This window comes from Heptranchias perlo, chromosome 18 (genome assembly GCF_035084215.1).
Source record: "Heptranchias perlo isolate sHepPer1 chromosome 18, sHepPer1.hap1, whole genome shotgun sequence".
Lineage (NCBI taxonomy): Eukaryota > Metazoa > Chordata > Chondrichthyes > Hexanchiformes > Hexanchidae > Heptranchias > Heptranchias perlo.
In genome coordinates, this window is record NC_090342.1 from 34,160,250 (window position 1) to 34,171,911 (window position 11,662).

Below are 11,662 nucleotides of genomic sequence, written 5' to 3' on the forward strand. Positions count from 1 at the left end.
GCCTAGATAGCTGAAGGCACGACTGCCAATGGTGGGGCGAAGGAAATCGGGGATGCACAAGAGGCCAGAATTGGAGGAATGCAGAGTTCTTGGAGGGTTGCAGGGTGAAGGAGGTTACAGAGATAGGAAGGGGCGAGGCCATGCAGGGATTTGAACACAAGGATGAGAATTTTAAAATCGAGGCATTCCCGGACCAGGAGCCAATGTAGGTCGGCGAGCACAGGGATGATGGGTGAACAGGACTTGATGCGAGTTAGGATACAGGCAGCAGAGTTTTGGATGAGCTCAAGTTTACGGAGGGTAGAAGATGGGAGGCCGTCCAGGAGAGCATTGTAATAGTCGAGTCAAGAGGTAACAGAAGCACGGATAAGGGTTTCAGCAGCAGATGAGCTGAGGCAGGGGAGGAGACAGGCCATATTACGGAGGTGGAAGTAGGTGGTATTGATGATGGAGAGGGCATGGGGTCGGAAGCTCATCTCAGGATCAAACAGGATGCCAAGGTTGCGAGCAGTCTTATTCAGCCTCAGACAGTGGCCAAGGAGGGGGTGCAATCAGAGGCTAGGGAAAGGAGATTGTGGCAGGGGACGAAGACAATGCCGTTGGTCTTTCCGATATTTAATTGGAGGAAATTTCTACTCATCCAGTACTGGATGTCAGACAAGCAGTGTGACAAATCAGAGGCAGTGAGTGGAGTGACTCCAGTTTGTCAGGATTTTTCATTTCCCAGTTATTCAAAACATTTACTTTAGCCAATACTTTTGACATGGCTTTATATGGCATTACAAGGGAACGATATTTCAAAGGAAAATAAGAGTAGTCATCTCAAGTCTACTAAACATATCCTGTTTTGCCAGGACTTTCAGTATTCTGCATATATATTATACAGAGATTACTGAATGCTTCTAAAGGGAATCTGATTACAGGTTTTAAAGATACAGAGTTATGAGTGAATGTGAGAGTTTAATATTCAATTAACAGAGGATACCGTCACAAGACAACCCAAATTGGAATGGTGGTTGAGAGGTGGGGGAGGGCAAAAGGATAGAGAATTGGTTAATGATTTTTCTGTATCAATAGTAACAGAAAATTTCCTGATACTGTCTGAGCCCAGGCAGCAGTCTTTGAAAGCTGCAGACCAGAAAAACTAGAACTATGCTAAAACAGTAGCAGTCGCTAGGACTAAACAACAATACAAGTTGATAAGGCCATAAAGTGTGCAGTCAAAGTGCTGGCGTTCATTTCTAGAGGGATAGAATCCAAAAGCAGGGAGGTAATGTTAAATTTATATAGAACCTTGGTTAGATCACACTTGGTGTAGTGTGTGCAGTTCTGGTCTCCATGTTATAAAAAGGATATTGAAGCACTGGAGTAAGTACAGAAAAGATTTATAAGGATGTTAACAGAATTGAGAGGATGCAACTATCAGGAAATATTGAGCAGGATGGGGCTCTTTTCTCTGGAAAAGAGAAGACTCGATAGAGGTCTTATGAAAATTATGAAAGGGTTCGATAGGGTGGAGCACTGTTTCCACTTGGGGGTGAGTTCAAACAAGGGGGCATAAATATAAGATAGTCACTAACAGATCAAATAAAGAATTTAGGAGGAATTTCTTTACATAGTGGAGAGAATGTGAAACTCGCCGCCTCAGAGTGGTTGAAGCAGATAGCATTGATGCATTTAAGGGAGGCTGGATGCATACATGAGGAGAAGGGAATAGAGGGATATGGGGACAGGGTGAGAAAAGGTAATTAGAATGGGAGAATGGTATCCTCATTTAGCAGGAAATGCATCATCTGACAAGAAATTGCTTATGGTCAAAATGGCCTTGTAGCACAGATTGTGGGTTGGGTGGTGAAGGAGGAAAGAATGGAGTACTGCAACATAGAACCACATCCGACAGAACAGCAAGAGTGGGCCAAGCTCGCTCACAGATCCTCTCTCTTACTGGGTGGGGTACCTTGATCAAGTGATCAGTCTTAATGGGGGTAGTTCTAACCCCCAAGAACGGGTGGGTTGGGGGCAGGTGGGAGGTTAAAATAAAACTTTTTTGGAGTGGGAGTGCGTCACGGTTCCAATGCGGCTACTTCAGAGTTTGACCCAGATAGGTTTGTATGCGTGTGCACAACAGACACCCAGAAGTCACACCCCCATTTAAAGCCGGCAGGCCGATACTTAAAGGGGCAATGTTCCTCATTAAGTACCTCAACTATTTCAATATTTTGTGTATTACAAAAGTAAAATGAATTTAATCTTAACTGTTCGGGTTTCCCATCACTTCCGATTCATGTCAGGTGAAAGCAGGCGGGAAGGGCTGGATCCATGAGGTGAGTGCCTTTATTGCACTGCTTGTGGGCCCAGAGGCCCAGCAAGCTCACCTGGCCGACAGGAACCCTGCGATCGGCCGCCCATCCCCTGATCCCAATGCTGGCTGGACCCCCTCCCCCCCCACCGATCCTGATGCTGGCTGGACGACCCCCCCACCCCCAACGCCGATGCTGACTGGAAACCATCCCCCACCCCGATGCCAACCGGACCCCCGATGTCATCCATGTTCCCCCACCTCCAATTTTTTTTCCAGGGCCCATGATCTCTCTCTCTCTCCCTCCCGCCCCCCTCTCTGATTCACAGCTCCTTTCCCTTCCGGCAGGTAGCCAGTCTGTCAATCTGGCTGCCTGGTGCATGGGAAACCCGGAAGCACAAATACTTTTTTTTTTAATTTGTTCATGGGATGTGGGCGTCTCTGGTGAGGCCAGCATTTATTGCCCATCCCTAATTGCCCTCGAGAAGGTGGTGGTGAGCCTCCTTCTTGAACCACTGCAGTCGTGTGGTGAAGGTTCTCCCACAGTGCTCTTAGGAAGGGAGTTCCAGGATTTTGACCCAGCGACGATGAAGGAACGGCGATATATTTCCAAGTCGGGATGGTGTGTGACTTGGAGGGGAACGTGCAGGTGGTGTTGTTTCCATGTGCCTGCTGCTCTTGTCCTTCTAGGTGGTAGAGGTCGTGGGTTTGGGAGGTGCTGTCGAAGAAGCCTTGGAGAGTTGCTGCAGTGCATCCTGTGGATGGTACACACTGCAGCCACTGTGCGCCGGTGGTGAAGGGAGTGAATGTTTAGGGTGGTGGATGGGGTGTCAATCAAGCGGGCTGCTTTGTCCTCAATTGAGTTGCGATCGCAGATTGACTTCTGGGTTCCCCAAGCAAATATCTATGGACGCGTGGGGTACCCAGCTCAGAGATAAAATCATGCCCAATGAGTCAGCGTGGACAACAACTGTTCTTACTTCAGTCAGATATTATCAAGCCAGGGTCAGGTCATAGTTTCAGAATTACACTTTCGGATCCAATTTTACACCCTCCTAATAAAGTACTTCAACACACATACTTATGAATTTTCTTTGGTTAAAATGTTTATAATTTCTTTAATAGGTAAAATAAAATGTTCTGATTAAGTTTAAAATATAGACCAATTTCATACCCCAGAAATCAGTAATAGTGTTATTGTATTCCTGAGGTATTTTAACCCATGTCAGTGCTGGACATCACATTTATCAGAATCTAAGATAGCTAAGAATCCTTTAGGATGCATCCAAAACATTCTTATTGTGCAGTTAATGTGATACAAATCAGTCCTGTTGTGTGTCTATAGTGATAACTCCAACAGTTAGTGATTTTGAATCCAATATGAGTCTTCCAGTACCAAAATTTACAATTGCTCAGTTTAACAAGTCTGTATATACAACACAATGAAATATCAACCCTTAACACCAACCACAGAGTGGTGATAAAGGGGTTGACCCCTACAGTTATACACAGAGCAAGATCCTGGACCATAAGGGGAAGATGCTGGAGAGAGACTAGGCACTTTCTCAAATCATGTTGAAAATGAAGATAAACTGAAAAGTATCGCTAACTGATGTAGGGAAAATGTGACTCAAATACTGGCCCACCAAATATGTGTTTGCATGGCTCTTTTCTTTAAAAAAAAACTTCCGAGTTTCTCTTGTTCTCTGTGAAGACAAGGAGAAAGATTCACTGGGCCATAATTTGCTGTGGCAAGGCATCTAACAGCGTTTGCTGTTATTTAGACTAGCCCTTGCACGTTCAGGTTTTTAAATTTTTTACATGGCAAGTTGCTGAAAGTGCGAGGTGAAAATTTCGCAGCAAGGAAAACAGAGCATCAGGGACCCAAGTGAACAGGCAAGCAACTGTGTATCTCCTTAACCAGTCAGATTGAGGGATTGTGAAATTAACAGTGCAAGGACTGAGAAGCAAGTGTAAATTAGAGTGGGTGAATTCAATGTCAAATCAGGTACAGAAAGAGAAATAAAGAGAGGGAAAGAAAGATTGGCTTAAGAGAGAGAAAAAGACAGAAAGGAAAAGTTAAAAAAAGTTTTAAATTTTACATTTTTAAAATCTCCAACAATTTAAACCTGGAGGAATGAGACTCCACAAACTTGTAATAGTTAATTTTCAGTGCCAGAGGTGTTGACTGGCAGTAATTAATACTTACCATGTCGTTTAAAGGATACTTCGACTGAAATGGACAAGACTTAACTTTGTGTGGCAAGTCTAGTTTGCATTTCTATTTCTCATCTACATGCTGCCCCTCGGCGATTCAATCCAAAAACACAATGTCAGGTTCCACATGTACGCTGACGACACCCAGCTCTACCTCACCACCATCTCTCTCGACCCCTCCATTGTCTCTGATTTGTCACACTGCTTGTCCGACTGAGCAAAAATTTCCTCCAACTAAATATTGGGAAGACTGAAGCCATTGCCTTTGGTCGCTGCTGCAAACTCCATTCCCTAGCCACCAACAACATCCCTCTCCCTGGCCACTGTCTGAGGCTGAACCAGACCGTTCGCAACCTTGGCGTCCTATTTGACCCTGAGATGAGCTTCCGACCACATATCCGCTCCATCAACAAGACCACCTACTTCCATCTCCATTACATCGCCCGTCTCCGCCCCTGCCTCAGCTCATCTGCTGCTGAAACCCTCATCCATGCCTTTGTTACCTCTAGACTTGACTATTCCAATGCTCTCCTGGCTGGCCTCTCATCTTCCACCCTCCATAAACTTGAACTCACCCAAAACTCTGCTGCCCGAATCCTAACTCACACCAAGTCCCATTCACAGATCACCCCTGTGCTTGCTGACCTACAATGGCTTCTGGTCTGCGAAAGCCTCAGTTTTAAAATTCTCATCCATGTTTTCAAATCCCTCCCTGGCCTCGCCCCTCCCTATCTCTGTAGCCTCCTCCAGCCCTACAACCCAACCCTCCAAAATCTCTATGCTCCTCCAATTCTTGCCTCTTGTGCATCTCCGATTTTAATCGCTCCACCATTGGCGGCCTTGCCTTAAGCTGCCTAGGCCCTAAGTTCTGGAATTCCCTCCCTAAACCTCTCCACCTCTCTCTCCTCCTTTAAGACACTCCTTAAAACCTACTTCTTTGACCAAGCTTTTGGTCACCTATCCTAATATCTCATGTGGCTTGGTGTCAAATTTTGTCCGATTATGCTCCTGCGAAGTGCCTTGGGACGTTTTACTACGTTAAAGGCGCTATATAAATGCAAACTGTTGTTATCTACCGTGCAAATACAGCAACTTCATGCTGTTCAATGCATTTCAATGGAGAGACAGACAGCGAGTTGCCATTTTCGCAAAGCTAACGGCAGAGCAGCACAACTTGGAAAGCAACTTTTAGATTTCCATGTTTAACCGTGCATCTGCCCATTGCCTGAAATTGCTGTAGCACTTGTACATAAATAACGGCGAGCGCCATTAGTCTCACCGTTATTTTGACAGCAAATTCTGGCCCATTTTCTTTTCATGATGTCCTCCACAGTTGAATAGCCTGCCAACATTCATTGTCCAGACTCCCACATAAAGAGTAGGTGAGGTACCAGCAAGAGCCAGCAGTTTAAGGAAGAGAGGGAGAAAATTGAAAAAAAAAGTTATTTATTGTATCTCAAAACATTTTCAGTTTATTCCACATTTCATTTTTTAAGTAACGGAAGTTATTGTTTTCTACTTCTAAATGGCATTCATTTGGGAGGACATGGGTTAGGAGATTGGGCAGATAGATATCAGATGAAATTTAATGTGGAGAAATATGAGCTAATACATTTTGGGAGGAAGAATGGTAACATTTGAAAAGGAGTATAGAAGCCGAGAGACTTAGAGGTTCAGATACACAAATCTTTAAAAGTAGCAGAACAATTTAATAAAGCTGTTTAAAGAAAGCATATGGGCTCCTAAGTTTTATAAACAGGGGCATAGGGTACAAAAACAAAGAGGTGATGCTAAACTTATACAAATCATTGATTAGGTCACAGTTAGAATATTGTGTCCAGTTTTGGGTGCCCTACTTTAGGAAAGATGCCATAGCCAGGAAGAGAATGCAGAAGAGATTCACCGGGAATGAGGGGCTTCAGGTAAAAGGAGTGACTGGGGGCCTGGAGTTCCTTTCACTAAAGCAGAGAAGATTAAGATTGGATCTGATAGCAGTGTTCAAAATTCTAAGGCTTTGATAAGGAAAATAGGGAAAAACTATTTCCATTGGTTGGTAAACCAGTAACTGAGGACATAAATTTAAGATAATCACCAAAAGGACAAAGGAAGAATTTGGGAGAACTTTTTTTTAAAATGTAGAGGGTTGTTAGTATATGGAATGCCCTACTAGAAAAGTAGTAACAGCAGAATAGCTTTTGAGAAGACAGTGGATAAATAATTGAAACAGAAAATGTTAAAAGGGTTTGGGGAAAAGGCAGGGAAATGGGACCAAGTGGATAGCTCTTTCAGAGACCCAGCACAGGTATAATAGGCTCCTTCTGTAATATAAAATTCAATTTTAATGGTAACTGTTCCATATCACAAACTTGGTTACCTGGTGTGGTTTTCAGCAGCTGTTGGCCTCTGCTCTGAGCAGCTGTCATGTTGGTGCCCCAAATAACATTCAACATGATATCACATGTAACACATGATACTGAGAAGTCATGGCCAAACTGTTGAAGCTCAGCTACTGTGACATTGGTTTGTTCAGGGTATTTTCCCTTCCCATTACTTGAATTTCCTTGTGACGTGTCATCCCTGGCTGAGGGAATCGTCAACCATTGCTGCTTTGAAATCCACTCAAAGTGATACTGACCCTCACCCTGTGGGGAGGGCCTGGTCGCATCTCCATTTGGTTGTTTCAGAGCAGGAATATAATCTTCGCCTGTTTCTTTTCAACTGGGTACAGATAGACAAGTAAGTCACATATAAATAAGGAAGGTAAATAAAGGATGTAATCATTTTATAGAAATGCAAACAAGACCATGATATTAAATGGGCTTTCTGCTCAAACAAGTTATATGACCCAACAAGTTAGGTGAGCTGACTCAACTCTCTGCAAAGATGGCTTACTGCCAGCATGTATAGGCCCCGAGATGGGAACAGGTGCAGCCATATAAATACTTAAGATTATTCAAAAACTAATTCAAATTTCTAGCTTTTTACTGCATTCACAGTACAATATACTTAATTGTCAAAGCTGAATAATTGTAGCTAGTAAAACAATGTGATCACTCCATACATTTAACACCTCAAAATCACTGGTCACATTGCTAATAAGATCAGCATCTTCACCTTCATTCTTTATATAGGGAATGGAGTTTGTGACGGGGCTTTCATCTTCTCAATATTTAATTGGAGGAAATTTCTGCTCATCCAATACTGGATGTCGGACAAGCAGCGTGACAAATCAGAGGCAGTGGCAGGATCGAGAGAGGTGACGGTGAGGTAGAGCTTGGTGTTGTCAGAGTACATGTGGAACCTGATGTCGTGTCAATCTCTACTGGGTTATCTCAATAAATTGAATCTAATCTAATTTTGCAACAACTGATATTGAGAAATTTTAAGCAAAGGGAGGCAAGGCTTGGCCAATATTACAAAAATATATTGTAATAGGCCTGCACTCCCTATGTGATTTCCACAATTAGGATTTCAAAACTATAAAATATAGGAAAATATTTAATCGGTTTTACATTAAATGTGATACAAATATATGTTGGACATAGAATTCCTGACAACCAACTTCTGATTATTTCTCATTACACTAAACAACAAACTCACAATTAATCTTCCAGCTGGTTCTGCTCAAAATTAAATTTTAAAGGTAGTACAAGTTAAACAGGGGCATATACTGTCAACATCACTGCCTTTATCACCCTTTCATCTAAGCCAGGTCACCTTTATCATTTTCAGCAAGATAACAGTAATAAAGTTTGAAACGCATTAATTGGCATCCCAGTGACACAAGACTAAAGTGGTCAAATTCCAACTGTCTAATTCTGCTGACATCTTCATTTGTTCAAGTTGTTTGTAACTCCAGAATCATAAGAACATAAGAAATAGGAGTAGGAGTAGGCCATACGGTCGCTCAAGCCTGCTCCGCCATTCAATAAGATCATGGCTGATCTTCGACCTCAACTACACTTTTCCGTCCGACCCCCATATCCCTTGATTCCCTTAGAGGCCAAAAATCTATCTCTCTCAGTCTTGAATATACACAACGACTGACCATCCACAGCCCTCTGGGGTAGAGAATTCCAAAGATTCGCAACCCTCCGAGTGAAGAAATTCTTCCTCATCTCAGTCTTAAATGGCCGACCCCTTACCCTGAGACTATGCCCCTAGTTCTAGACTCTCCAGCCAGAGGAAGCAACCCCTCAGCATCTACCCTGTCAAGCCCTCTCGGAATCTTATATGTTTCAATGGGATCATCTCTCATTCTTCTAAACTCCAAAGAGTATAGGCTCATTCTACTCAACCTCTCCTCACAGGACAACCCTCTCATCCCCAGAATCAATGTAGTGAACCTTCGTTGCACCGCCTCTTAGGCAAGTATATCCTTCCTTGGATAACAAGACCAAAACTGTACACAGTACCCTGGGAGCAAAATACTGCGGATGCTGGAAATCTGAAATAAAAACAGAAAATGCTGGAAATACTCAGCAAGTCAGGCAGCATCTGTGGGGAAAGAAACAGAGTTAACGTTTCAGGTCAAAGATCTTTCGTCAGAACTCAGCAGTTCTGACTTGCTGAGTAGTTCCAGCATTTTCTGTCTTTATTACAGTACTCCAGGTGTACACCAAGACAACAAGCATCTCTCCTTCTGAGGAATTAAGTACCTTTTCTATGTCAGTCCAAAGTGTACTTTTGCAAAATTACAGGTAAAATTCTTCCCTTCAGATTATGTTACCCAGCCCCCAATGGGAATAACGCTATGGGAATATACAATGGAACAACTCAGTAATTTATTGTGATCAAACTGGATTCTTTAGATTTGTACTCTAAATATTTTGATTTTTTTTTTTGAGGATAATAAAAGTTCTCTTCTTTCTCTCTAAGCCACATGCCATCAAAAATCAAGCAGAGAACTGGGCAACCTGCTTACCAGCCTGTGCCAATGCTGTGCCAACCCTGTTATAGTAGCTCAACAATGATTCTCCCTTCCTACCTCACAGAACTACTCAGCTTTTGTTCAGCAACTATAACAGCACTACAGCTAAGAGCAGAAACTCAAAAGTGGGGGAAATCAAACCTGTATTTCCCCCACCCCGGTCCATAGTATCAAATACTACATAGCATCAATTTACTACATTACCAAAACATCCTGATTAAATTGCAGTAATGTGAGATTATCTTTTGACAGGTTAAACCATTACAGGCTACTGATTTGTTAACAATGGTACTTCAAAACCCAGGTTGGGCAAGATCTAAAACTTTACTCTACAAATCCAACATTTCCCACCCCCCTTCCCAAACACAGGATGCTGAAGGAAACAACTGGCTCTTAAGCTCCCCTTGATTTCAAGCCTGGGGGGTTGTCCTCAAAAGATTATTGATCACATTTTGATTTTTACATCTTAGAATGTGAAAGCAGATCAGAATTTTTTTCATTCACTGATGCAGCTCACTCTAAACTCAAGCCACAAATCATTCAAATCTTATTCTCTCCTGTAACTAAGAGGGGTGCCCAGCTTAAACAGTCCTGTTTTCCATCTGACCTACTGTGGTCAGCTGTGACTCTTCCCCTCTGCAATAGAAGTTTGTATTCCTTATGATTAATTTCCACTGGTTAAAGTTCAAACAATAATCATTGCCTTAAATTGTAATTTAGAAAAATCTGCAATTATCTCTTACTAAGAGGCAATTAATTTAACTTGATATTCCAGCATTACATTCAATGAAATACACTTGATTTCCTTACTGGTACAAGTGCATATTTGGGATTAAAACTAGGATCTTACTGGTCTTTATGGCTATTTGGCTGTACAATGTAAAACATGAATTATTTCTCAGTCCAATCCAGTTGCATGCAATAGATTAGAGTAGACAAAAATGTCACTTATTACCAGGATTACACTGAACAGGAACAGATAATCCAATATCTACTGATTGGTCACTATATCCATTACAACACACAAAAATCTGCCAACAATTTAATCAGATTTTCATAGACAAATTCTACTGCATTTGATATTCATTTTCCATATGGGACTTGTCACTGCAAAAAGGGTATTAATTTAAGGTCACCATTAAATACTGCAATTGGATTAAAAGCACTGCAATTTTCCAGCAAAGGATTCCAATACCATCAGACAGCCACTGGTATACACAGGATGAAAAAATTTCTAAAGGGTATATGCACATACCGGTAGCAGTTTAGAAAGCATTTGTTGGGGCAGGCATCTGCACAGATCAAACTAATATATCTGGATGAGATCTGCATCATATTTTTGGTTTCTTTTAACGTATAAAATACACACTGCAAATTTCAATCTAAACACAAACTTTACACACTTACATTCCAGCATCAATAACATACAGGATTTAGGCATGATCAGTGTCGTTTAGCACGATAATTCATATAAGATTTCCCTCAATTCCACAATCTCCCCCCTTCATAATTTACAACAGCTGTTAAAGCTGAGACTGCTGACAGCAGACCTACACACAAAACCGTCCCCAGTTTTTCACATATTGGATATAAATGCCTGTATGTGGAGCCACTGGTCGGGTATTAATTCCCATTAATCCCTGCCCTGTCCTGCTGCGGCCTTCACCCCCTCTCCTGCCCGGCCTCTGCAGGCCCAGTCCAGCCTCAAGAGTGCGACGTGTCACTTCAGCCCCGGTCCGAAGCCGCAGATACCGAGCAGATAGATATCCGCACTTTGGCCCAACGCCGCTCGCCCGGCGCCCCTCGCTGCTCCGGCGGGGTGGCTGACCGCTGTCAAGCCTCACCTTGTTGCTAGCGACCGAGCGGAGCCGCTTGAAGATGGAGGTTATGTCCTGTTTGCCCGGATCCGACATCTTGCAGCGAGACCAAGTGGCGGTACCTGGAGACGTCAGCACTTCCGGGGCAGAGAGGGTGGAGCAACAGAGGGGGAACAGAGTCTGAACGAGCCATTGGCTGTAATAGGCACTAAAAGTAATAAATACTGAACGAGACATAGAATAATAGGCTCTAAAAGTAATAAATACTGAACGAGACATAGAATAATAGGCTCTAAAAGTAATAAATACTGAACGAGACATAGAATAATAGGCTCTAAAAGTAATAAATACTGAACGAGACATAGAATAATAGGCTCTAAAAGTAATAAATACTGAACG

The 11,662-nt window shown here is 42.6% G+C and overlaps 1 protein-coding gene across 3 annotated transcripts in view; it reads right to left on the reverse strand.

Moving 5' to 3' along the window:
* arfgap2 (ADP-ribosylation factor GTPase activating protein 2) overlaps nucleotides 1-11,400 on the reverse strand; it is a 58,374-nt gene extending 46,974 nt beyond the window's left edge. For all 3 annotated transcript variants that reach the window (XM_067999676.1, XM_067999675.1, XM_067999677.1), the window contains exon 1: nucleotides 11,291-11,400. In XM_067999676.1, the coding sequence (XP_067855777.1) occupies nucleotides 11,291-11,359 (69 nt within the window). In that variant the 5' untranslated portion in view covers nucleotides 11,360-11,400. The remainder of the gene's footprint in view (nucleotides 1-11,290) is intronic.
* Nucleotides 11,401-11,662: the final 262 nt, after the last annotated feature.